This window comes from Rhinatrema bivittatum, chromosome 1, assembly GCF_901001135.1.
Source record: "Rhinatrema bivittatum chromosome 1, aRhiBiv1.1, whole genome shotgun sequence".
Taxonomy (NCBI): domain Eukaryota; kingdom Metazoa; phylum Chordata; class Amphibia; order Gymnophiona; family Rhinatrematidae; genus Rhinatrema; species Rhinatrema bivittatum.
Window position 1 is genome coordinate 63,132,334 of NC_042615.1, and position 27,921 is coordinate 63,160,254.

The window sequence follows — 27,921 nt, forward strand, 5'->3', positions numbered from 1 at the left end:
CTCCGGGAGGCGTAAATCCCCCGACAAAGGTAGGGGGGGTCTAGATAGGGCAGGGGGGTGGGTTAGATGGAGGAAGGGAGGGGAAGGTGAGGGGAGGGCGAAAGCGAGTTCCCTCCGAGGCAGCTCCGATTTCGGAGCGGCCTTGGAGGGAACGGCGGCAGGCAGCGCGGCTCGGCACGCGCCGGCTACACGACATCGGCAGCCTTGCGCGCGCCGATCCTGGATTTTAGCTGATATGCGCGGCTACGCGCGTATCTACTAAAATCAAGCGTACTTTTGTTTGCGCCTGGTGCGCCAACAAAAGTACGCGAAGGTGCACTTTCTTAAAATCTACCCCTATGCTTTTATTTCCCACAGTCACAGAATGAAAAAAAAACCTTTGTAAATCTGGCCCTAAGATTATAAAACCGTTGATTAAAGGAACCTTGTAAGACAATTATTTATTTTTCTGCACTGTTATATTTTTGTATGGAATAGAGACTCCTGTACTTAATTAATACTTTTATTTTATTTTAGAATTTGGGTTACACTCCTGATTTTGTGCAAGCTGCAATGGCTCCTTTCATTAAAGACATTCACCAAAAAGGTACTTCTAGGAATATTTTGCCTCTTACGCTCGGTTTTCCCCAGTCATGCTTTAGGGCTGAAAACGCTGAAGTTGCAGAAACTTTGTCTCTTTCCTTTAGCATTAACCTTTAGTTGAACCTACATTAAAGATTTGCTAAGTTTTCCTTAGCCCTGCTTTTCCGGACCATTCTTGTATGCAGCATTACTCGATGGACACAGTGGGCTCTGGGTATGAAGCCGGTATACTTGTTGGTCTGTCTTGTGCATTTTCCCAAATAAGGCAGAATTTGTGGGTTCAAGGCTGTGAGGCAACTTGTCAGTATTGCTTATTGAGCAAAGAGGCACCTAGGAACTCAGGGCTTTGAGGTGCCGTGGGAAAGAAAGCTGCTAGTAAAAGAGTTTGCTTAAGGTGAAGCACTTATTTCTCTCGTATCATGTGCAATATGTGCATCAATGTTCCTTCCCATTTATGCTGGGAAAGACTGTTTCATAATTCCATTAACTCTGGTATTATGCTAGAACATAGCAAGTTTCATATGTTGTATGAATGTCCTTTAGCATTAGGGCTGGATTTAAGATTATGGTACTCGTAGGCAAATGTGGAAAATTTTTCTCTTTCCCTCTAAATTGCTTCATAATAAAAAATAGACAAATCTGTTGCTGTACAATGCGTTACCACTTTTATTTTCTCTAATGTAATATATCACGTTAGGAAGGTCACACTTCAAGCAGACTCTGAGTGGATGTTCCTGAAGACATATAAACAGATAGATTTTCATAAAGTTCCTCAGGCAAAACAGCCCCATACATGCGTATGTGGTCCGCCCGAGAGCATCGCAAATTTTAAAATTTGTATTACATGTACACATAATGTTTCTCCTGTATATTGTATATCATATCTTTTCACCATTTATATCATGGTCATGTACTCCTCTATTTAATATGTATTTATATCGCCTCTTGATTTTACCATGTAATATCTTATACTGTTCCTATCAGTTTCTCTCCTTCCCTATCCTTCCCTCTGCTGTCCTCTCTCCTCTTTCTTCGCTGCTCCCTCTCCCCCCCCCTCCTGTTAATTGTATTTCGCTCTTTTGTTAAACAGTTACAGTGTAAACCGGCATGATGTTCCCACGAATTCGGTATATAAAAAAATCAACAAATAAAAAGCCGGGAGGTACGCGTGCACATTTCTGTGAGTGCGTCAAGAATAAGGAAGCAGAAAGGGGGCGGGGAATGGTCGTTCTGGGGTGGGGCTAAGGTGTACACGCATAACCCCTGGATTTTGCAAGGCTGACCATGGCAACGCGCGCCAGGTTTCGCAGGGAACGTTACTGCTGGTCCCGATGAGGCGCAAGTCTGAGCCAGAGGGATCCTGAACACTGGGGGAGAGAGAACGTCTTTTAAAGGGCCAATCTGGCACTCTATATCCCACTGTAGAGGAGCACTTTCGACTCAGGGTGGGTTTTGGGGGGTGATGTTACATCGGTCTGCCTAGGGCGCAAGGGTCTGTAGACCCTTGAAACACTGCCCCCTCCGTACAAAAAAACCCACCCTGAGTTGAAAGTGCCCCTCTTAAGTGGGATATAGAGTGTCAGATTGCCCTTTAAAAGAATCTATCTGTCTCTTCCCCTCCCTCCCAGCCAGTCACTTGTGAGTACGCACATAAGTCTCCAACTCATGCGCGATAGTGATATTTTAAATGGTGCTCGTGTACTTGCACGCACAATATAAAATCAAGCGTATTTTTGCTCGCGGGCCCAATACGCGCGATTATGGGTGCGCATGTGAACCTTTTAAAATGTACTTGAAAAATTCTAGAATACGGAGTCAGCATAAGTCAGCAGTACGTGTCTTAGATCATGATCAGCATGACCTAGGTCCTAATAAAATTTCAGTTAGCTATACAGCAAATAAACCTGGAAAAGTCATTATATCCGTTTTCTACCAAATGCAATTAATTCTTCAACCTCGACATAGTGGAACTCTATATATATAGATGTCAGTATTTTTCTCCATTATATTTTATCTAGTGCAGGGAGCAAGTTTTGCAACAGATATTTCATATCATTATTTAGAATCTAAGAATGGTTAGGGTCTGATTAAGAAATCTCGACTTTGTCTCACCAGTTTTTTGTAGCATAGAAAAAGCTAAGTATAACTTTAAAGAATACCATTCTGCTAACATAAGCTAAGCTGGACAGAAAAGTACAATAATTATTTTGCATTTCCTCACAAAAAAACTGGGGGGGTGGTCTGGTGGTCTGGGTTTTGTCCTTGGAAATCAGAGCTGCATGGGAAATCCCAGTGTTTGGGCCCCTTCAGAATTAGGCTCTTGCCGATGTTGCCTCTGCCTGAATCCAGCCCTGTTTAGTATTGGTTTGCTTTGTTTTTGGCAGGGGTTTTCAGTTCAGTCTTTGAGTACTCAGGGTTTTAGCATATCCATATAAATGAGAGAGAGTTGCAAGGAAATGCTAAAAGGAAGTAACAACCACAGAAGGACGATGTGAACCGCAGGGTGGTCCTGTTTCAGTCGGACTCTGCCAGGTTCAAAGGGCGCCCTTGAAGATACGATTTTCAGAGTGCCTGCTTTGGGGGAAACTCTCTGCCCACAGATGTCGCGTTAAGTTTCAGAGAGAAATTAGATGCGTACTTTCCCTTTTAAACTTGCCACGGGTACAAAATACCCATGGACCTCTGCATCTGTTTTATGTGCGGGTAGGTTCTCTAAAGAAAATAACACACATAAACTTGAAAATACAGTCTATGCACATTATTTTCCTTCCCCCCCCCCCATACCCTCGGGAATAACTCCATTCTCTCCCCCACCCCTCCCCCCACCAATGCAACTAATAGTTTTTGTCTTGTGGGCAACATGCATCCATTCAGCCATAATGAGGGGGGGGGATGATATCCACACTGGGTAAACTGCATTTATTGCATAGCAGTAAAATCTGCACCTACATTCTACAAGGAGACTTTACTGGAGATTTTCAAAGCTCACTTTAAAGCTTCATGGCTAAGTGACCAGAGATTGCCTAGCAAGAAGTCGCACTTCCTCATCAGAGAGCATAACTTGGGAACGTAAGATAGTAAATGGCAGCAGATAAAGGCCAAAATGGTCCATTAAGTCTGCCCATCAAGGTATTTAAGGTTGTGTCTGGCACTCTGTGCAGATTATCCTAAGGGTATCGAGGTCCCATTCAAACTGTAAAATCAAGTAATGCATACTAAGGGTAAAGAGGCCTTACCCGAGCTGTATAAGCAGGTGATGGGCAGATCTCCCGCCCTCCCACCTTTATTCATTCCTCCTCGTGGTGCACAGAGGGGCCATAAGCCCAAGAGACCCCGCCCTATCGCCATTCCGAGTTAACTTGATCAAACTTTGTTGAAGTAATGTAAACAGCTGGATAGCTAAAACATACCTTAAATGTAAGATATGCCTAGATGGTGGTTCTCTTGAATGCACTACTGGCTAGTTGTAAGTGCTGCTCCATGCAGGCTACCCCCCCGCTGCAGAAATGTTACACCAAAAGTTACTGCAGGTTCCCCCAGCTCTTCTTTTCCATCCTCTAACCACTAAATCTCCTTGTTTATCCCATTTCCTTTTCAATTTTGTTACCGTTCTTGACTCCCTCACCTCATCTGGGAGGCATTCCATGCATCCACCATCCCTTCTGCGAAAAAATATTTCCTGATGATGATCCTGGAATGTAATATCATGACCCCTAGTTCTAGAGCTTCCTTTCCATTGGAAAAGGTTTGATTCTAGTGCAGAATGTCTCTGCTCAGTTTTGCGTAAAACTGCTCAATGTTAGGAAGTTGAGGAATATAAGGTAAACAAATAAATAAAAACTGGGTTACATACGTTCTTTTATGTGAACAGATCCCTGGCTGGTTCTGAAACAGACATTTACACATATTTATACCTCTAAAGCCAGGAAAACAAAATGAAAAAGCCATGTTCCTGTATTGACACAACCTATGTAAATGCTTCTCTTTTTTATAGGTTAGGACTTAGCTAATGATTACATGTATTTCTCTAGGGGTCTTTATTGCTATCTAAAAAGAAGTGGCATGTTCTAGATCAATCTGTGTAAGCGATACCAGGAAATCACTGTAAAGCTACCTTTTTTTTCCCTTCTGGGGCAAGAGAATGCCAAGAACAGATACAGAGAAGGAGATAAATAGTTGAGAAGTACCAAAGTGAATGGTCTTCTTAATCTTTCCAAGATTTAGTTTCAGAAAATATGCCCTTTTAGAGAGATGTCAGACAGATGAGGGGGGAAAAAAAAAAGGGAGAAAAAGAATTGTGTTGATGACATGAAGAGGGTAACAGAAGCTGAAAGAAGAAATGAAAACATTCAGCGGGAATGTTAATGAGAGACTAGCAAGGGCGTAAGAGGAGAGACTCGGTAGATACCAACAGACAAGGCAGAAAGAGCAGTATACAGAAAGGTGCTAAAGGAGCAAGAGAATTCAGAGAGAGAGAGAGAGCTTCTGGAGGACTGGACAGGAAGTTCAGGAACCAAAGCAAAAGGGAGGGAGATGGCGCTTGAAAGTGCAGTGAAAAGGAAGCAGTGTCACTGATAGAAGAAGGCTGAACACTGCATTTTTAAAGCTCATCAGAAGAGAGAGAAACAGAGGTAAAAACGAGGTGGCAGAGTTATTTATTTATTTTAAAAGATTTATAACCCGTGCATTACAGTGGAGTTCATGGCAGTTTACATAAGTTACATACACAAATATTAAAAACAGGTCTATCATGTACACTAATACAATTTGGGAAAGACATACATCCATAAATTCAGACCACTGGCCTCCCTTCGATGCCCCCTTTGTCTTTCACCCATTCCCACCACCCCCTGTTCTCCTCCTCTCCTCATCCACCTTCCTGCGGCTCTCTTCTCCTCACCAGCTCCTGCTCCTTCCCTGTCACTCATTCCTTCCCTGGCCTCCAGCCCATTCTTCTGTCTCTTACCCCCTAATGACTTATTACTCCTCTTTCACCACCTCCCCAGCCCCATTCCCACCATCTATCACCCCCTTCACAGACCCATCCCTTTCCTCACATCCCTCCACAGACCCCCAAACTTTATTCACCTGCCTTCCATCCTCTCTCCAGTCCTCCAGGCCATTCATATCACCCCCTCATTCCTTCCGCACCCTTCTGTTCTTTTCTCTTACCCATCGTCATACTCCTCCCCAATCAATCTAACATCCCCCCCCCCACTAGCACTCTTATCTACCCGATTACCAGGTTTCCACTGCCCCCCCAAGTCCTGGCTCTCCACCATTCACAAATCCCTGCTCTGCCCCCAACTCGGTCAGCGTTCCAGCTCTTAACCCTCCCCCCAATACATAAGTCCTTGCTCTCCCCTTGTCCTCATTCTTCCCCTGCTCTCCACCCCAGTACCTGCTCTCCCTGAGTCCCAAAATCTCATGCTTCCCATGAACTCCCCCAGGCCACTAATCCCAATCTTCCCATGTTCTCATCCCATTCTTCCCCCTGCACTACACCCCAGTCGCCGAATTCCATTCTTCTGTTGCTCCCCCTCCCATTAATCCTCGCTTCCCGTTTTCCCCTGATGTCTCCCTCGGTCCCATTCTTCCCCTACACTGTCACTTCTCTCTCTCTGCTCCAACCAGCACCTCTGAGCTGCTCGCTTGCAGTTGACATATGGGTGCCTCATGGGGAAACATTCCCGGTTTGAACTGCGGGGCCCTATTTTTATGGAACCCCGCATGGTTCAAACATCTTGGCCTGATTATTTCTAACAGGAGCTGTTTGAACCATGTGGGCCTCCGTAGATACAGAGTCTTGCAGTTCAAGCAGGGGATTTTTCACTGCTGGGCTGCAGGGGGAAGAGGCACCAGCATTTGAAGTGAAGTGCAATGACAAACAGGTGACGGTTGGGGCAAGAGAAGAATGTGACTTAGGGGGAGCACAGAGAAAACCAGGAGGCTAGGATTGGTGTGAGGGGAGGTGACAGCGTCTAAAGTTGGTGGTGCTTGTGCACCACTGTGCACTATGGTCGCTATGCCCCTGGTGGCACAGTATATACTTATGCTTTATCTCTTATAACAGGAATACAAATATTCTGATCTTATGTTTTCAAAAAGGCAGCTGAGGTGCCCCACGTTTGTTGGAAACCCCGGATAAGCTCTCCTTTACAAAAGTGTATATGCCAGTCATCATTCTTCAGCACATAATACATTATTAGGCTCATTCCAATATGCATGGTGTTCAGTATCCTCTTTTCAGATATACAGGCTCAGTAACATCTGTAATAAGGCAGAGGAAGTGCATGAGACATATTCAAGCTATGATGTTAGTGCACACTAAGTGCAAAAATGTGCCCATGCATCTTGGGTCTCATTTAAATGTGTATGTGCCTGGGTCAGCTGAGGATGCTGTGGGGGCAGCGTTCATTGGTCCTGAGATGGAGGGAGGGCCATGGTCATCGTTCAGCATGATATCTGGTGGCTGGATTTAGAGCACATGTTACAGGAGTCCAGAATAAGCCCTGCTGCATAGTTCCCAGCCTCGGGACGGTGCTGCAGTGATCAGACCTGGAACAGTACATGTGTGGGTTCTGTTAAGAGTTGTGAATGAAGGTTTATGGCATCAGAATCCCAACACTGACCGGCATACATCCAGCCTCAGAAAGGACAGAGTAGGTAGGAAGGGGGCAAGTCCTGCACCTCACATGAAGGACAGAATAAGGTAGAAATGCCGGAAATACGGAAAGGAGAGGTGACACTGGGTTACCTTTGAGATGGGAAGTGGAGCTGGTGTAATCTACAGCCCTTTAGCACAGCACAGAGATCTGGGCGGGGAGATATAGCTTAGCAGCTAATGAGAGAGAACGTTTGGTGGAAGACACTGCTGCAGTTAGCACTAAGGAAATCCTGAACGAGGCAGGGGGCATCCCTCGGGCAACTCCTAGAAAAAGCCAGATTTCTTTGGCAGAGGGCCTCTGATCACTTTTTCTTTTCTTTTTGAAAAGAAGTGCATGCCATTGTTTAGAAAATAGAATGGCAGATGGCTGCAATGAATGTCTGAGGGCTTCTGCAACTAGCTTTGGACCAGTTACAGCAGAGCCTCTCCCTATTCTGCATTCCAGAAAATGTCTGCATAAAAAAGTAAGGAGTAAAATTCAGAGCCTCGCTGCCAGCATATATCGTCTACCTGTAGAGTTTCAAGTACCATTATGGTGTACTATTATCTATAAGACATTATTAGCGTTCGTAGTGTTGTACAAGTGAAAGGACTTTGTGCAAGATACAAGATTTATGTAAAACTAACAAAAAATAGAAATGAAGAAAAAACCCCCCAAAAAAGATATGAGGTTGTAGGTGCAAACATAGAACATGATGGCAGATAAAGATCTCCAGGCTCATCTAACTGGATGGACTAACAGGTTTTTATCTGCTGTTATCTACTATGAGGTCCATAATCAAAAGCATTCAGCCATTTAACTCAGAAGTTAGCCAGTTAAATGAATATTTGGGCACATATCTGGCTGAATTCTAGCTTGCTAATAAGTTAGGCGGCTAGAAGTTAGGGGCATTCCAGGGCTATAACCGGGAGGAGTTGTTAGCCAGCTAAGTCTGTGTGGGCTAATTTTAAGTTCCCTGTATGTACCCAGATCAGTCCAGACTCCTGGGTTTTGCCTCCCTTCCAGTAGATAGAGTCAGAGGAAGTTTCGCTGACACTGGCATATCATCTGGTGTGCCACCTGCAGTCTGCCAGTATTTCTCTGACTCCAGCAGATGATGGTGGTGCAAAACCTGCAGTCCGAGTAGTTTTGAGAAAAAAAAAAAAAAAAAAAAGTATGCCGGGGGCCATACTGCGAGGCAGTTACTGTGCAGCCTGTGGAGAGGCGAGAGCGCATCTCTTTCAAAGCAGAATCTGTTCCCGATGCTGCTCAGGGGGAGAGGACAGCTCAGGGATGGCGAAGAAACCGGCGGAAAGACACCGGGCATCCATGGAGTCCCGGATTCCTCTATTTGAGGAGGATGAGGACCTCCTGGGTCAGGATTCTGAGGATACTGCTGCTTTTTCTCCTGACTTTGTGCTGCTTCCTCCAAGCGTTCCTCGCCAGGAAGGGCACAGGATGCACATTTTCCAGGAGCAGAAGTCCGTAGCATTAGGGTCCTAGCAAATGGTCCAAAAGACGTGACCGGGTGGGTCGACCAGGGTTCGGCGAGTCCTAAGTCAGACCACCCACTCTATAGACACATATGAGCCATCGGAGGAGTCGGATGGTGGGGAGCCTCCAGTTGAGGTAACTCAGGGGGGCGAATATTCCTCTATACCATCAGGATCCAGATGAGGAACAGGGTCAAACCCCTGCTGTGGAAGGAGATGATCCGAAAGTTCGTCGGTTTCACAGAGAAGAGCTATGGCCCCTGATTCCTTGTGTCCTGAAGGAGATTGGAATTTAGGAGCCACAGGATGTATCTGACCATGAGAAAGTGGGTTCGGTCATGGAGGGCTTAAGAGATCCGACGAAGGCCTTTCCTTTTCATAAGTTGGTGAAAAAGCTGGTATTTCGGGAGTGTGAGACTCCAGAGACAAGCTTGAAGGTGAGCAGAGCTATGGATAAGCTGGAGGACACATTGGGTTTATTGCGGCTGCTGAAGGTGGATGCCTCCGTTTTCAGCTGTTACAAAACAGACGACTATTCCTGTGGCTGGTTCTGTTGTGCTTAAGGATATGCAAAATAGGAAGCTAGAGGTCCATCTCAAAAATGTTTTTGAGGTGTCTGTCCTGGGTTTTCGAGCGCAGTATACAGCAGCTTTATGCTTCGGACTGGTTTGCGCTGGATGCAGCAATTACAGTCTGGTAAGGCAATGTCAGTGGCAGAGTCCAAGCAGGCCGAGCAGCTGGAAGCTGTGGTGGCCTATGGAGTGGATGCATTATATGACCTCCTCCAGGACTAGGATGTCTGCGGTTTCAGCCAGGCGGCTCCTTTAGTTGCCGAACTAGTCAGAGGATGTTTGGTCTAAGTCTCAGCTTGGGGCATTACCGTTTAAGGCAGAGCTTTCCAAACTGTGTGTCGGGACACGTTAGTGTGTCGCCTGCAGTGTGCAGGTGTGTCGCGCAAGCCCGGTCAACTCTGATGCGAGTTTGGAGTTTTTTTTTTTCTAGAGATTCACTTTTTTTTTCAGTTTAAGGGTTGCTTATTATTGGGTGATTTTTGCTGTCAATCGCGCTTTTTGGGGGGGCTTGGTGGGTGGAACGAGCCCAGCCATCCTTGCATTGGCTGCTGCTGCCGATGAGGCCTGGCCATGAGGAGTACTGACTGCAAGCAGCAGGGTCTGGTGATCACGGAAGGGAGTGAAGCACTTAACTGGCAACAATCAAAAAGACGAGGTACATGAGTGTGGGGGCCAGACATGTGCTGGGGAGAGAGAGATGAGTGAGTGGGGGGCAAACGTGCTGGGGGGACAGACATGTGCTTGAGGGGGAGAGATATGAGTATGTGGGGGCCAGGCATGTGCTGGGGGGAGGAGAGAGATGAGTGTGTGGGGGACAGACAATTTGTTTTATTATTGTTTCTCATAAATTATAACAATAACATGAATCGGAATATATATTTTTAATATAAATTTAAGGTTTTCATGAGATAGGTTGTGTCATGAAACATTTTATTTATGTATATATTTAAGGAAACATACATAAATTGTCGAAATATGTTTCGTTCATTTAACCTTTAACCTCTGGTTTACTAGTAGACTGAATTACCGTGTCGTGAAATTATGTTTGTCTAAAAAGTGTGTCACCAACATGAAAAGTTTGGAAAGCTCTGGTTTAAGGGGAAGCTACTTTTTGGCGACGACGTAGAGGAGCAGATGAAGCAGCTGGGTGAGAACTCCCAGGGAGTTGTGAGGTCCTGGTGGGGCCATCCTCCCTGGTTTGAGGCGGACGAGCTTGGAGGTTGGTGACTATTCTAATAGCTCAGTCTGGAGGTAAATGGGGTGGACATCTGGTGGTCCAGATCCCTCATCCCCCACCAGACAGTGGTGGAACCTTCTGGCAGTTCTCCACTGCAAGCCCAGTGGAGCAGGGAAGTATCCCTTTTATACAGTTTGGCCTGGGCTGGGTTGCTGAAGTTTGGCAAAAGGAGACTGATTTAGTCAATGGTACGGCTCCTTTGTGATCTGCCATGCGGTCTGCGCGCCTGAAACCTGAACCTATACACCAAAGGAGAATATTGGTTTCTGTGTATCTCAGAAAGTAAGAAAAAAGAGAAGGAACTAGATAGAGGAATCTGTGCAGCAGTGAGGTTCCAAAAGGGGAAGCTACCTCAGCAGCTCAGGGAGCTCAGCGATGGGGTTTTTGGTTTAGCAGCTTCTCTGCTTGCGGAGGAGGCCAGGTGTTGGCTCCTTGGCGCTGAAGGTCTGTCCCCCTGCTTGCCATTGAGACGCTGGTGGTGCCACAGGTGCAGGGAGGAACAGTGTGTGCGTGCAGCAGAAGCATTCAGGAGTCTGCGTGTAGCATGTCTGCACTGGTAGACCAAGCCTTGTGGGGTGACGAGGTCTAGCGCTGAGGCTTTCTCTATCAGCGTGGAAACGGTGGCCATTTTTGATTCCCTAGCAGCTTTGGCGAGAGAGGCAGGGGAATCCCTTTCTCAACTATCACCGGTGGTTCCCTGTCCCGCAGAAGGACACTTGCACTGAAGAGCAGTCTCTGGTTGTTGTAGAAGTCTCCTGCTGGTTTTAACTGGCTTATGCGCAAAGTGTGTTTAGCAGGATGCTGGCTTTTGGCCTCAGTCTCCATGGATTCTCGGCTAGTCAAGAGGCCTAAGCTGTTGAGCAGCTCTTCAGGCCAATGATTTTTGATGCCAGATGTTAAACGGAAATGGTCCTAAATGCACGGAAGGTGCAGGTAGGCTTTACTTAGCCATGTGCTAGTCCACGGCATTTGTTCTTTTTCCGTGTGCGTTGGCATGTGCACGAACTCTTGCCGCATGGCGGTTGCATGCGCAGGGACCTGTGTGCATAAGGCCATGGCCTAGATTTAAGCATGTACGTCTGCCTCCTAGTCTTGAGTGCGTATTTGCGCAGGTGCTTGAGCGCATATTTGTATAGGTACTTGTGTGCGTAAGGCGTAATCTAGACTGGAGTGTGTATCGGTGTAGCTCCTTGGGTGCCTAAGACTGCAACTTAAACTTGAGTGTGTATTTGCCCAACTACTTGTGTGCATACGAGCATGACCTATATGAGTGCATATTTGCGCATGTACTTGTGTGCGTACGACCATGATCTAGTCTTGACCGCGTATTTATGCGCATTCTGGAGGGATGTGCGTGTACAACCAGATGGCATTGGTGTGCGCACAGGAGGCCGCGTAGAGCTGAAGTTCAGGACAGCTAGGCATAGGAGATTAACAGGTCCAAGCACCTTGCTATCTGTGAGACTTGCCATCTGATAACAATTCAGTCCTCATTCTCTCTCCGTTTGTGTCAGCAATTTGACTACTACAGTGTTTGCCCATGTTGAGACATCCCCTTGGCCTGTGGTCTCTCTTGATGGGGAGTGGAGTAGGAGGCGAGGAAATGGTCAGTTCTCCTCCCTTGCTCCCGAGGGCAGAAACCGTGCTCCCTTGGCCGCAAGGGATTCTCCTGTATGTTTTTCTGCCACGGCTGCTGATGGGCAAAGTCTTACGGCGAATGGAGATTTATCCAGGGGAGGTGATTCTGGTAGTGCTGGAGTGACTTGGTTTGTGGATTGGTTCAATCTCACAGTGCATGGGCTGCGGTGGCTCGCTCATCTCTCCAACCTCTTGCATCAAGGTCCCGTATTTTCAGATCAGGTGGCTCGCTTCTGTCTTGCAGCTTATTTTTGGGAGTAAGCGTTTGAGGGGTGATGGATATCCCGAGGATGTCATTTCCACCCTGTCACAGGCCAGCAAAACTTTGATTTCTTTGGCCTGTATGCAGGTGTGGAGAGTTATTTGAGATTTGGTGTGAAGAGTGGAGTGTTACTCCTATTCAGGTGTCAGTGGCGCACATTTTATCCTTCTTACAATGAGGATTGGTAAAACGATTGGCTTTTAACTCTCTCAGAATTCAAGTGGCGGCTATAGTCTGTCTTAGGGACAAGGTGCAGGGTGCATCCCTAGCTGCACATCCTGATGTACGTTTTGCAGGGGGAGGGGGCAAAACATTTGTGACTTCCGTTATGGAAGTTGTGTCTCCCCTGGAATCTTTATTGGGTTCTCAGAGGGTCGTGTGCGGCTCCATTTGAAATGATTTGAAGAGTGACGTTGAAGGATCTTTCCCTAAAGGTTGTCTTTCTGGTAGCAATTTGTTCTGCTAGAAAAATTTCGGAGGTACAAACTCTGTCATGCAGGGATCCTTTTCTAAAGATAAAGGAGGCGCGAGTCTTGTTGCGTACAATTCCTTCTTTACTGCTGAAGGTGGTGGTGTTTTGACATTTTGAATCAATCAGTAGAGCTCCCGGCTTTTCCGAAGCAGGACAGGAGGCAAAACCCAGGAGTCTGGACCGATCTGTGATACAGGCACGAAAATTAGCAGGAAAGAACCAATTTTACTATAGCCGGCTCTATTCAATAGTGCGGTTGCCCTATTGAATATATACCTCCAAAATTAGCCGGATAAGTATATCCAGCTAACTTCGCTATCTGGACTGTGTCTGGATATGGACTTCATAGTTAACGTGTATCTCATTCCGTCTATTTTCTGCTTTTTTTTTTTTGCAATGCTGCAGATCCCACTTGGTCTGCGGCTTCATCTTCACAGTGAAGGATAGTGTGTGCTTATTAATGCCATGCATTTTTGTTTTTTATTGGTACGGTAATTACTGATGTCTGCCTATGAAAAGACAAGGTGTATGTATCCCATCAAACTTCTTTTTGCTGAATCTTTTGTGTTCCAGGTATTCGTGTCATTAGCAACGCTGGGGGGATGAACCCGCAGGCCTGTGCTGCTGCTCTTCAGGAGGTGTTGAAGAAGGCTGGCCTGGGTTTGAAAATTGCGGTTGTGACTGGGGATGATCTCATGAAAGAGGTAACAAACTGCTGCAGCTGGTGGCCTGGAGCTCTTCTGAAAAGTGTTGCAGTCAATCATCGCATGTAGCCAAGAGATAATGAAGGGCTCTATGCAGTACATAGAATTAATGGGTGTCACATGGCTGCATTGACGCTTAACGTGTTAACGTGTAGACCTTTTCTCATTGTCAAAGATTTTTGCATTCAGATTTAAATGAGCTGATTAACACAGAGGATTGTACTGCTCAGCTCATTTTGGTTTTAACATGGATTATGTTACCATAAAAGTCCCTATTAATGCCACCATGAGTGGAATGCTTTAATTGCACTTCTGAAGGCGCAGTTGACGTTTTTGTGTTGGAGGTAAACAGTAATGCACATTATTGCAACATTTTAACATGCGATTCACAAAGAGGAAAAAAAAGCTTTGGTGAATAGTGTGTTAAATTTGCCACAGTAACATGTGTCCATGCATATGTAATGCATTTCAGTAAATAGGCCCTTATGTGTATTGTGCTGTCTTGTTTTAAAGCAGCGTTTTGGACCTGCACCACATACTTCCTCGTTGAGTCTAATTTTGCCAGATAAGTATTCTTTCAGCTGACGGGTTATTTTTTAAATTAGGAATCATTTATGAAACACCAATTTGTTTTCTCTTTGATTTTTGCAGCCAGTTTCCTGTTTCCCTCTGCCTTCTTGACGGGCCATCTGGGAGCTGCTTAGGCTCCCTGATGGGGAAACAGCCTTTGACCTAGCAGGCGCCTCCCCAATAATCCATGAAGAAAATAACATCAACAACAACAAATAATAAAAGCAGCTCTTAGTTCTGCAGTGGTGTATTAACCGAGCTGCTCACTCTCGTGGATTTAAGATAGCCGTGCTGTGGAAATGTTGCATTTATTCCTTTTAATGGTGTTGGAAGACAGTTTTAGTCGTCATGAAAAGCCATTTACCAGGGTAAAAGGGTTGTTTTGGAGATTGTCCACCTTGTATGTGGACAAATGTTTGTGCATTGTTTGTTCTACAGTGCATGTACTTTTTACCTGCATTTTTTTTTTGAAGAGGTGGTCCCTGGATAGGGTTAGGCCAGGGGAAGCAACAGCCGGTGTAATTTTACGTTTTCAAAACTATGTACGTTTTGACCCGAGAAAGTATACACAGAAAAACACAGGTGCCATTCTTTGCAGGTACTTCATTTTTTTTTTTTTTATGTTGAGCAGCTTTCAAAGGGAAAGTACATGCAAGCTTTCCCTTTGAGAAGGGATGCAGGTGACAGACCCTGTGGACTCTTCCTCTTGCCCACACAGTCTGAAAACCTGCCCCCGTGCAAGTGTACCATGAAATTAAACTTCTCTATCTCAGCTCCCTTTCTGACTCTTGTGGACACCAGACTCGTTTCCACCTCAGAGAATGGAAATGGAATTATTGTCAAATTCCTAGAGGTAAGGCCTGGAGCCAGTGTTTGTACGCCTGCATTCCTTTCACTAACGTTTCATATTCAGCTGCTATGTGGCTTAGCTAGTTAGCCAGATAAAACTCTCCAGCTAACTTACAGGCCGATACAGTACAGTGCGCTCCGATGGAGCTCCGATGGAGCGCACTGTTAGCCTGCTCTGGGATGCGCGTTTTCCCTTACCCCTTATTCAGTAAGGGGAGGAAAACGCGCGTCCAACCCGCGGCACCTAATAGCGCCCTCAACATGCAAATGCATGTTGATGGCCCTATTAGGTATGCGCGTGGAATACAGAAAGTAAAATGTGCAGCCAAGCCGCACATTTTACTTTCAGAAATTAGCTCCGACCCAAAGGTCGGTGCTAATTTCTTTCGGCGCCGGGAAAGTGCACAGAAAAGCAGTAAAAACTGCTTTACTGTGCACCCTCCGACTTAATATCATGGCGATATTAAGTCGGAGGTCCCGAAAAGTAAAAAAAAAAAAAAAATTTTGAATTCGGCCCGCGGCTGTCGGGCCGAAAACCGGACGCTCAATTTTGCCGGCGTCCGGTTTCTGAGCCTGTGGCTGTCAGTGGGCTCGAGAACCGACGCTGGCAAAATTGAACGTTGGCTGTCAAACCCGCTGACAGACACTGCTCCTGTCAAAAAGGAGGCGCTAGGGACGCGCTAGTGTCCCTAGCGCCTCCTTTTCCCCTATTTACCACATGACCTAATTTAAATAGAGAATCGCGCGCACCGGCGAAGGGCCGGTGCACGCGCCGGGAGAGTGGGCGTTCGTCCGCTCTCCCGCGGACTTTACTGTATCGGCCCGTTAGCTGGTGTATTCAGCTGAATATACCTGGCTGTCCTAAAGTTAGCCACATAAGTCTTTAGGACAGGTCCATGGGACAACCAGATGTAGTTGGATATGTTATCTGGCTAACTATGAACATGAGAGTTAGCCGGGTAATGTATCTGGCTAACTCAACTCCTCCCAGTTATGCCCTCGGAATGCCCTTAACTTATCCGGCCAAATAGGCCAGATAATAAGTTGTCTGGTTAGAATTTAAACAGATAAGGGCCCAAATATTCATTTAGGCAGAAAACTTCTGCGTTATCAGGCTAAATGCTTCTGAAAATGGACTTCATGATTTTCAGTGCCATTAAAATAGAAAGATGGATTTTGATGGTTATAAAGAGAAATGGTACATTTTAGCAGTGTACTGGACATGCGTAGAGAAGGAGAGAGAGAGAGGAGTTGAACACAACCCTCAAGTTTGCAAGCTGAGGGGGCTGGGAGGATGATAGTGTTATCCCCAGAAACAAGGGGAAGTGATTTTTGAAAGAGTCTGAAAAGGAGTTCGGTCTTGGCAGTATTGAGTTCAAGGTGGTGGTGGACAAAGCGCACTTTCTAAAAGAGATTCCCTTTCTTACAGAAAAAAGGGGGAGGAGGATGGTAGCAGAGCCATAGTGAGCCTATGACCATCCTAGGCGCCACCACCTGAAGGGCGCAATAGGGCCGTGCACTGGCCCGGCACAGAAGCGTTTATCTATGGCGTGGTCAGCACTGCTGAAGGTGCACACGGATATAGTCGCCTCATGGGCAATCTGGAGCGTGGAAAAAGGCATAGCCTAGGGTGTCAGGCATAGGAGGCCAGTACTCTGAGTACCCCAGGGTAGCATCATATCTTTAGCCTTCCATCTCTGTGGCCTGCTGCCAGTGGTGTCAGTCAGTCTTATTGGCTTTGCAGCCAACACCTCTCTTCTTCTGCCCTGGCTCCTTAGTACAGTTTTGGGAATGTGTCAGCTTTGGCAATATGCATCTCTGACGTGCACTTTTCTCAGTTCTAGAGGAAATGTATTTCTGTTTTTATTTCTCCAGTGTTGCACTGTGTGCAGTCTGGCTTCTTGGGATTTCCTGTTCAGTTTTTGTCTGCATATTTCTATTTCTAATTTGTGGTTTGTTATTCTGTATTTGATGAGGATCTGTCTGTGTCCTGCATGTGTGAGGGAGGTGAAGGATGTTGCTGGTTTTTACTTTTTCTGTAGGGATCTGCAGCAGTTCAGCTTGTTTTATTTTCCCAGTAGGAGGTGTACTGATGCTCCGGGGACCATTGCTATGTTTGCACCGTTGCCTTTTCATAGAAAGGGTTGTTGCTGTGCGAGTCCTTGCTGTTAGTGCTGTTATGGTATGGCAAGTTTGTTACAAAACGTCTGAGCGTGTTTTTGCCAGGGTTTTATGGCGCATCATGATGTCCCTGCTAGTGAAGGGAGTTTGCTTTGCTGCTTAACGAGATCTAGAATCTAATTAACTTAATATAATCAAAATCACCACACACTGTCTCTTTTTCAAACTCTGCTGTTTAATAAGGAAGCAATTACTAATCACTTGCGGGCCGATAGAGTAAAGTCCGCGGGAGAGCGGGCGAACCCGGCACGCACACAGGCCACTCTCCTGTGCGCGCGATTCACTATTCAAATTAGGCCCGGCGGTAAAAACAGGCAAAAGGAGGCGCTAGGGACACTAGCGCGCCCCTAGCGCCTCCTTTTGGACCAGAGCGGCGGCTGTCAGCGGGTTTGACAGCTGATGCTCAATTTTGCCGGCGTCTGTTCTCGAGCCCGCTGACAGCCACGAGCTCGGAAACCGGATGCCCGCAAAATTGAGCGTCTGGTTTTCGACCAGACAGCCGCGGGCCGACTTCAAATTTTCTTTTTTTTTTTACTTTTGGAAACTTTCGGGACCTCCGACTTCATATCGCCATGATATTAAGTCTGAGGGTGCCCGAAGAAATTAGCGCCTACCTTTGGGTACGGTATCGGCCCGTTGGGTAGAGGTAAAGGATCGCATCCATACAGACCTCATAGTGTTGCATGTTGGGACTTTGTAAAATTTAATAGTCTCCCAGCTTATGGTGTGGTGCACAAGGTGACATGCCCTTCTTTACTTTGCTGTTGGAGCCAAATTGCCTGGTTATAGCTCTGGATGGTGGAACAAGGAGAAGAAAATGAGTTCTGTTTGAGAATCGTAGAATTTTTCTTTACGTTCACAGCGCTTCCTTGCATTCCTCTGTGGCTGGCTTTTTATATTTTGCCAATACTAGGATGAAATACATAATTTTTGGCCCCACATTATTATGTGGGGGCGGGGTGGGGATTTCTCACGAGAAATCACTCAGGTAGCTTTGTTATCCATAATTGAATCTAAATGAAATCAGTACACATGAAGAAACTGAAATTAAAAAAAAAAAAGCCGAGTTTCTAAATTTAGGAACCTAAGGGGCCCTGTTCACTAAACATTTTTTTCATAGACACAAAATGGGAGAAAAACTTTAGAAAATGGGGCCCTAAGTTATGTTCCTAATTTCAGCCAAATTCAAGAGCTTGTTTTCAGCTAAAAATTCACATAAATTTAGGCCTAAAGCTTCAGCCCCTTAACTTAGGCCTTCTACTCATTTGCTTGGATTTAGGCTCCTAACGTAGGTGCCTAGTGCTGAGCTCCTCACCTATTTTCCCTGGCCTAATTCTGCCTTTGTAGGCTCCCGCTTTTCAGTTCCCTGAACTTACACACTCACCTCTAGTAAATTTTCCAAAGGGCCCATTTAGGGCACCTAACTCCCTTTTGAAAGTTGACCTTTAAACTCCTTTGGATTACTTTTCTGTTCCTGCAATAAGAGCGATTGATAGGTCAACATGATGCTGAGTCCCAGTTCTTTGGTGAAAGCACATTGAGCATGCCTGGGATAGGCAGACAGTGTGGGCCAAATGGTCTTTTTCTTCTGTCATGTTTCTGTTATGTAACTTTAAAAGAAAGACCTTATAAAGTTAAGGCTCTGAAGACTCAATTTTCACGCTGTGAGCGTGGTTTGTCCAGCTGTAAGGGTTTTTTTTTTCTTGATAACATTAACTTTGATCACAGTTCTGTGTATTTTGACAGAAAGACTCTTTGAAGGGAGCTGGTGTCACAGATATGGAGAGTGGGAAGCAGGTTCCAGACAAAATTCACAGCTTGAATGTCTATTTGGGGTAAGGTTTTTTTTTTTTTTAATGTTCTGCTGGAAGAAAAAGCAATTGGTAAAGATGATAGTTAAATCCTTTTTCATCCTTACTACTGTTTTATAATATTAAATATGTCAATTTCACAATAAGTTGGTAATGTTACTAATGGTGCAGGAGTTGGAAAGAAGACCAAAATAACAAATTCCGCTATTTAAAAAAATAATGTGCTTGCTTTTTTGTTTTCATTTTTTTTTTATAACTTTTTATTTTTCAAAGAGATACAAGGCATAGACATGATCCATGACAGCACAGAACAGGCTTATCTAATTACTTTAACTGGTAGTGAAAGAGAAATCCAAAAGTATTCAAACATCACCGGGGCAGTCTTCGGTTTCGCAGTTCAATTTGAAGTTTGCCATTTCCAAAACTTTCCACAGGTGGTATCATAAGTCTCTCTAATTTGGATTTTAAAGCAAAGGTAATACGCTCCAAGATGGCCAACTCCACGATCTTATTTCGCCAAACCGACTCCTGTGGTGAGGTCTTCCAAAAGTGTGCAATAGACTGACGTCCAGCTTCTAGAAGATGAGACACTAATCGTTTATCTGCTTTTCATAACTCTTGTTCATCCCAACAGTTTAATGAGCATAATTGAGGTGAAAACAAAACATTAGTCCCCACTATAATAGTGATTATCTCTTGAATCGTTTCCCAGAATTGTTGCACTTCCCTACACCCCCACCACATGTGTAGGTAGCACCCCTTTTCACCACACAGTTGCCAGCACATAGGACTAGACATACTAAACTGGGAAAAGAATACCGGACATCGATATGTACGATGTAATAACTGATAAAACATAAGAACATAAGAAATTGCCATGCTGGATCAGACCAAGGGTCCATCAAGCCCAGTAATCCTGTTTCCAACAGAGGCCAATCCAGGCCATAAGAACCTGGCAAATACCCAAACACTAAGAAGATCCCATGCTACTGATGCCAGTAATAGCAGAGGCTATTCCCTAAGTAAACTTGATTAATAGCCGTTAATGGACTTCTCCTCCAAGAACTTATCCAAACCTTTTTTGAACCCAGCAACACTAACTGCACTAACCATATCCTCTGGCAACAAATTCCAGAGATACATTAACTCCTGATTCTTATTACAAATAGACCATGAGCTAGATCTTTAAAAAGTAGGCGCGCGCGCGTACTTTTGTTCGCGCAACCGGCGCAAACAAAAGTACGCCGGATTTTATAAGATATGCGCAAAATTGGCAGCCTGCGCGCGCCAAGCCACGCAGCCTGCCTCCGTTCCCTCTGAGGCCGCTCCGAAATCGGAGCAGCCTCAGAGGGAACTTTCCTTCCGCGTCCCCCCACCTTCCCCTCCCTTCCCCCCCCCCACCTTTGCTGTACAAGTTACGCCTGCTTGAGGCAGCGTAACTTGTGCGCGCCGCCTCGGCATCCCCCGGCACAGGTCGCTCCTGGCGCTTCCAGCGCTGACCTGACACAGGGAGCGCTGGAAGCGAAAACCTGAACGTAAGCTTACGCTTCCAGCGCTACCTCTGTCAGAGCGGAGGGTCCTTCACTCCCGGCGATGAAGAAGAAGATATCGGCAGGAATGGGGCAGAGCAGGGGGATGGGCTGCTGGATCCACGATTTTTCCCAGTGGGTAAGTAGGAGGGGGTGGGAGGCAGGCTAAGATTTTAAAGGTAACATCGGGATGGAGGCCCGGCTTCCAAAACGGGGCAAATCTCTTTGATTTAAAAAGGTTTAGGGGACGTGTGTGTGTGTGTGTGTGTGTGTGTGGGATTGGATACAATATATGAATTGACTTTTATGCTTTGGGAGGGGGTGGGGCAACTTATTTTTTCTTTAGTAGATGACAGTGCTACTTAGCTGCATATCTTTTCAAGATATCCGGTTAAGTAGCGCGTTACCAGCTACACAAGAGTGCATAACTAAAGGATCTACCCGGCTATTTTCAAACATACAGGCCGATTCAGAAAAATGCACGGGAGAGCTGGTAAGCACAGGCCACTCTCCTGGGCGTGCGATTCAGGAGGGTGGCCTATGCAAATTAGGGCCCGCGGTAAAAGGAGGTGCTAGGGACACTAGCGCGTCCCTAGCACCTCCGTTTTGACAGGAGCAGCGACTGTCAGCGGGTTTGACAGCCGCCACTGAATTTTGCCGGCGTCAGTTCTCAAACCCGCTGACAGCCATGGGTTCGGAAAACGGACACCGGCAAAATTGAACGTCCGTCTTCAGACCTGCGGGCCGATTTTTAATTTTTTGTTTTTTTAATTTTTACTTTTGTTTTTACTTTTGGGGCCTCCGACTTAATATTGCCATGATATTAAGTCGGAGGGTGTACAGAAAAGCAGTTTTTACTGCTTTTCTGTGCACTTCCCCGGCGCCGGCAGAAATTAATGCCGACCTTTGGGCAGGCGCTAATTTCTGAAAGTAATATGTGCGGCTTGGCTGCACATTTTACTTTTTGTATCGCGCGGGAATAACTAATAGGGCCATCAACATGCATTTGCATGTTGCGGGCGCTATTAGTTTCGGGGAGGTTGGACGCGCGTTTTTGACACGTTACTACCCCTTACTGAATAAGGGGTAAAGCTAGCGCGTCAAACGCACGTCCAAATGTGGGTTAACAGTGCGCTCCACCGGAGCGCACTGTACTGCATCGACCTGTTAGTCGGTTACGTTTTTTGTTATCCAGCTGTATGTAGCTGGATAACTTTAGGCTGGTATATTCAGCGGGACGTTTCTCCCGCTGAATATATGGGACAAGTTGTCCGGCTAATTTTAACTGGATAACTTGTCAACTAACCAGCCTTCTGAATATGGACCTCCTTGAGAACATCTTTGGGGAAAATAAATAAATATTTGCTCAGAAAAAAAACACAGAAACAAACTCCACGGGGAGGTGAATGGCTTTTTGTGAGGACTGCCCATCCTGCTTGTCCTCGGAGAACACCTGTTACAGGTAAGCAACTTGGCTCTCTCCGAGGGCAGGCAGGATGGGCAGTCCTCACAAAACCCATTCACCTCCCCATGGAGAATCCATAGCTGCACGTTGCCCTCAATGATAAAAGGGGAAGACCAATAAAACTTGCCGACAAGCACAACAGTTCTGTTTGTGGGAGCAAGGCTTTTCTCCCCTTATATACGTAACCTAAGAGGGGCAGCCTGGAACAAAACCAACAGGCCCTAGGAGGGGAAAGGGTTGCATTTTACACCTCAAACTTTGCAGGCAGACTTTCCAATCAGCCATCTCTGTCCAAACAGTAGTGAGATGAGAATGTGTGGAGAGAACACTCTGCATTGCAGCCTTGAAGATGAGCCACAGATGCTGCCATGGCTCGGATAGACTGAGCCCACCAGATTCAGGCCCACTTGGGCCTACATAAGAAGTGCCCATCATCATGTGCATGAGTGCAGACCCCGACCCAGAAATGACTATCCCCAGTTTGCTGGTATCAAAAAGAAACAAAAAGCTGGGTGGACTTTCTGTGGTCTTCAATCCTCTCCAGGTAATAGACCAGGGCTCTTTTGTAGTCGAAACTGCAGTGCTTGTTCCCCTTTGTGGACATGTGCCCCTGGCAGAAAATGTAGGAAGGACAATTGACTGGTTAAGATGGAATTCCCACACCACTTATGACCACCCTATCATGAAACATTTGGTATAAGGTGGATAAATTAGTAGAAACTGGAGCTCATTGACTCTGCATGCTGAACTTTACCTCATACAGGGTGATGATGGGTGCTAACTGCCTTAACCACATCCTCTGGCAGTGAATTCCAGATCTTAATTGGACGTTGAGTGAAAAGGAATTTTTGCCTATTTGTTTTAAATTTGTTTCCTAACATCATGGCGTGTCCTCTGGTCCTCTAGTTCCTGGAGGAAAAAAAGGAAAGGGAATTATGACAGAAATATTCATATAAATTTAACAGGCTTCAGAAATGTATTTGAGGATACAATATTCCACAGAAAAGAGATTTTTTTTTAACTTATATTTTTTATTATTGTTTTGTAACAATACAAAATAACAGATTATGAAAATCCATAAAGCGGATACAGTTTGAAATCAGTGTTGTGGGTAAAACAGTGGAAGTGGGCTTTTACAAAATTGCTTGCCCGACTGCACGTGTAAAGCTTGTATGCAGTAAGCAGAGGCCTTCCGGGTGCAGGGCTGGGAGGGATCTGCATTCATGCACATACTTCAGCATTTTCAAAAGTATGTGAAAAAAAATACGCACACATTAGCAGGTGTAAACATACACAGGTGGATTTTGCTGGATAATTTTGGAAAAGGAAAGTATGTGCATACTGCAACTAACAGATGAGTTGTTAAATTTGTCCTCGAGGTGATCTATTCCTTCCATCAGAAGACCCACAAGACCATTCTGAGGACAAAAATAGAATGTCTCTTATCCGCTTAATATGCCATCACATTTTCTATCAAAACTTCAAAATGCCAGAGCAGTGCCACCACATGTGTATGCAAGTCCCTTCCTCCCCACAATTATGCCAACATAACGAATTTATACTAACTTTCATACTATGCAATATTCTTGGTAAAATACTATCTCTTTACAATTTTGTATGCATTTTCTGAGATAAGCATAGAAATTGTAGCTAAGTATCTGTTTCTGGATTTTCCTCTGGCCGGCAGGTGGTGCTGTGTGAATTTTTTTTTCTCATAACCCCCTTTCCTTTTTTTTTTTTTTTTTTTCTTCTGACAGTGAGCACATTTTGAGTGTCTTAAGCCTTTCTTTGCAGGGTTCATGTTGCAAGTCCTTTGCAGTTTTCAGTAGCCTTCTTTCAATTGCTTCCATCCTCTTAGTATCTTCCCAAAATCCATGCCCAGTACTCAACATGGGGCCTCACTAATGATCTGTCCAAGCAGTGCGTAGAGGTGTAAAGGAATGGTCAGCGTTCCTTAAAGGAGTGTGCTGAGGTAGCGGCAGCTGGTATTTTCTACAGAAAAAACGCGGGCAGGAGGAAGGCTCGTAGACATTGTGAGAAAATACTCCATTCCTGAGGGGGGCAACCGATGGCTAGGATATTGCCTACCAGTAGAGGAGCCAGTTAGGGAAATCTTGAGAGAACTCAGGCATGCTTGGGACTGTATTAGAAGACAGTGGTAAGGGTGATGACTGGAGATACTGGTAGTGTGGGCATGGGGCAACTGGGCAGACCAGGTGGGACAAGTGGTTCTTATCAGCAGACAACTGCTGTGTTTTTATGTTGCTATCTTCGGGAGAGGGGGGGGGGGGATGAGAAAATAACCATTTACATTTGGAGGGGGGAATTCCACATGAATGTGTTGCATTCTTCTGTTTACCTAGAGCAAGACCAATCAGCAGGGCCTTGGACCTTGGCGCTGATATTGTGGTGACTGGGCGCTGTGTGGACACTGCCATTGTGCTCGGGCCCCTCATTCATTCTGTAAGTGAAAGTCTGTTATTTTGAAATGTGGTTCACTTTAAAAAAAAAAAAAACCATTTGTCTTTATTTCCAAATTCAATCTTGGTTGCCTACTGCCTAGAATTGTTTTTGGTCGCTTCAAAGGGAAAAAGTATAGAACACACATGAAAAAACGTTTGTTTAGCCTCTCTTGATTGGAGATATTTTTAAAAATTTTGAATCATTATTAAAAGGCATGTAATATGTAGTTTGTGGCTTTTGCAGATTTACAAAGTGAAAGTTATAATTGCAGGTGGCTGCAAATTTCTTTGCAGGACAGGCAGATCTAGTCCTATTTCTTTTCTTTTTTTTTTTTTTTTTCACCACTGCTTGTATTGAGATGTAGTTCCTGCTTTTGATTGGAGAAATCAGAGCTAGACGTCGGGGCAAAGCCAGGACTGGATCTGCCTGCCCTGAAGAAAGGGAGCTAACTGTGACCACTCCATAGGTTGCCCTCGGCAGACAGGAGGGCTGGAGGAAAGGCAGTCTCTGACGTTTGCCCTCAGTGTCACTCCTTCAGGCTGGCAGGGGTTGGCTCAGTAATGACTTTGGTCTTCCTTCATTCCTCCGGATTGCACTGCCTCTGCTGGCTCCCATGGATAGGAGCCACAGATTTCACACTCTTTGGTCCTACCTCTTGTTCTCGTTAATCTCCTCCTGAGTCCTCTTGTTTAGTTGTTCATACCGTATTATACTGTATGTATCAGTGTGACGCAGGGGTTTTGATCAGGATCAGCATTGTGGTTTCCCTTATTTTTCTAGGTGGTGGGAGAATTTAAGAATGAGACCCTTGGGGAAAAACTTTAAACCCTTGTAGCTCCTTAGAAATAATCTAAATCAAGATAAAGTGATAGATCACATGAATTTTGTATCAGTTTCAGTTATCAGAAAAAAATGTTGCAGCTGATTTTGGTAACTTGGCTGTGTAGGAATGCTTGGGGTGAGCTCAGTAGAACGATATTAATGAAAGATTACACATTGATCACAAAAACAAGATGTGCAGTGACTCATGCATTTAAGTTATACACAGTCGAGATACATTCAGCTATTCTGTTCATGTTACATCCCTGCTGACCGATTTTGTTATACACTAAATCAGAATGATTGCACAGACTTTCCTGGTATGACCCCCCTGCCATTCCCCTCACATTCTTTCCATCTTTTTTTGTCCCATGTTGATGAGGGGAGAGGGAGGTGTTCTTTACCTTTTCTCCCACTGTACTTCCCCAGGATGATTGCCTCAGGCAGGCCCTGGGATCACTTGCTGGCTAAGAAACCTGGAAGAGAAGGGTCCATGACTGCACTAAGCATTTTCCCCATAGACCCAAGGACATACTTAGTACATCTGTTCCCTGTGCCAGCAGGCGTTGTCTGTGCAGTGGTGTTGGTACTCTTCTCTCCCTGCGGGGGACCCACGCATATTGCCTTGATAGGTGAACACTGCTGCCACAGTATCCGCAGCCATGCCGGGGAGCAGGAGCGAGCCCTAAGAATGGAGCCCAGGTCTCACGCGTGGTGATGCACAGCACCACCACGGACCCACTGGCCTGGCCTACTGCTAGCAATTTCCTAATAACTAACAATTAATAAAGCTGAAAGGATTGAGCTATATCTTTCCCTAAAAAAATAACAAAAATAGAAATAAAGAAATGCACATTTTTGGGGATAATTTGTGGGTAATTTTCAAAGGGAAGTCCATGCGTGAAACCTGGATTTATGCCCTGAAAGTAGCTCCCATTGGGAATGTGCTTAAAAGTGCGCATGAAACATGATTGCGTGTGTGCATGCTAAATAGGCATGCCAGGGACTGGGCCAGAGGCAAGATCGATTTTCAAAAGCATGCGTGTAAATCCACACGCACAAACTTACAACAGCTCTTCAGCAGGCGTAGCTTTGTGCGTGCGTGCGAGCCACGCGGGATTCCACCCACATCTGCAGATTCTCAAGGTGCGCATAAATCCGCTAAAATGAGAATTCCGGCTGAAGCCTGCAGGTAAAAAGCACTCGCAAACTTTAGCCAATGTGGGCTGTTGGAAAGCTACCCTCCCTAGGCAGAAAACAATATAGCAGATCTAGCAAAAGGGCCCTGTTTAGTTGTCAATAATAAGGCCTATATTAAAAAAGAAATGGAGGGCCTAAGCTTGGCATCTGTTAATCAGCCGAGCTTAGGGCCCTAAATTTTCAGCTGAAAGTTCACATCTGTTTATTTATTTACAAAATCTTGTATTGTGCTGCTTCCAAAAGAGAGATGACAGAAGCGGATTCCCAAAATAAAACACACTTAAAATAGTTATTATATAACAAAGACCACTCCATTTTGTAGCCTGCTATGCATTTGTCTAGATTTAGGCTTGTAAAGCGGTGCCTAGTTCTGAAAATCATTGCTAAGCTCCTCCCTCTGTTTCCCATCCTGACTCTTCTGTAGCCATACAGTTTTTAGGCTCCTAAATTTAGGTCCCTAATGAAACTGGTATCCTAAATTTAGGCACTTAGTCCTAGGAACCTTTCAAAAGGGCCAATTTAGGGGCCTAACTCCAAATCTTAGGAGCCTAAAGCCTTGGAAAACTAGCCCCAGCCTGTTTTAATGGGTATATTAACTAGTGAGTATGGAGAAATGAACTAAAATCAGGAGTGCAAAGTAAGTCATTCTAGATGGTCATTTCTGCATTTATCTGGTCCCCTTCAGCAAAACGCCTTCCAAGACATTGAGGTCTAGATAGCAGCCTCATAGCTTTTCCTTTGTGGTAGTTGAAAGCATTCGCCCTTGCAGGATAACTCTTTCTTGTGGTACAAGTCCCTCACTTGGCATTTTTCCTCATCGGTTCTTTATCTGTGACTCATCTGCTTGTTGACCCAATGTGTCCATTTTTTTTTTTTTTTTTTTAGGAAGGAATGAAAACAAGGAATAGCCGAAGGTCCTCAAAAAAATATTTATTAGAAAATGCTCATCTGTGAGCGCACGACTCTAGGCCTGAGTTTCGCCCAATGGAGGGCTGCTTCAGGGGCTGTAAACAACAGAATGACACATTCATGATGTACTTTTCAGTCACTCAAGCCTCATTTAAGATGATATCCAAAACATTAATAGCAAGTATTGTTGGTATGTTCATTCCATAGGAGTTCATAAGCAGGCTCTTAGGCACACGAAATTTGAGCGCTAAGGTTCTTTCAATCAGAGCGGCTCCAAAAGCCAAAGGGTAGTATTCATGCAAACAGCAGCGGGAGTTCAGTATCAGCCCGACTGTAGTAGCGCTTTATTTGCAAACTCAATCCAGTGTATGCCAAGCTATTTATCACACAGCATAACTCAGTGTTGGTAGGAAACGGTGCTGTTCCTATTGATCCCCCTCGAGCAGATCTGTTACCATGAGTTAGCAAGAAGTACCCCTGGAAACTTAATAGGTTTGAATACGTTACATTGGACCCAG

The 27,921-nt window shown here is 45.2% G+C and overlaps 1 protein-coding gene across 1 annotated transcript in view; it reads left to right on the plus strand.

The window, feature by feature from the left end:
* Positions 1–27,921, plus strand: part of LOC115097169 — a 260,825-nt gene that overhangs the window by 18,230 nt on the left and 214,674 nt on the right. Inside the window, exons 3-6 of the mRNA XM_029612784.1 lie at positions 517–586; positions 13,477–13,607; positions 18,954–19,042; positions 24,376–24,475. Coding sequence (XP_029468644.1) covers positions 517–586; positions 13,477–13,607; positions 18,954–19,042; positions 24,376–24,475 — 390 coding nt within the window. The remainder of the gene's footprint in view (positions 1–516; positions 587–13,476; positions 13,608–18,953; positions 19,043–24,375; positions 24,476–27,921) is intronic.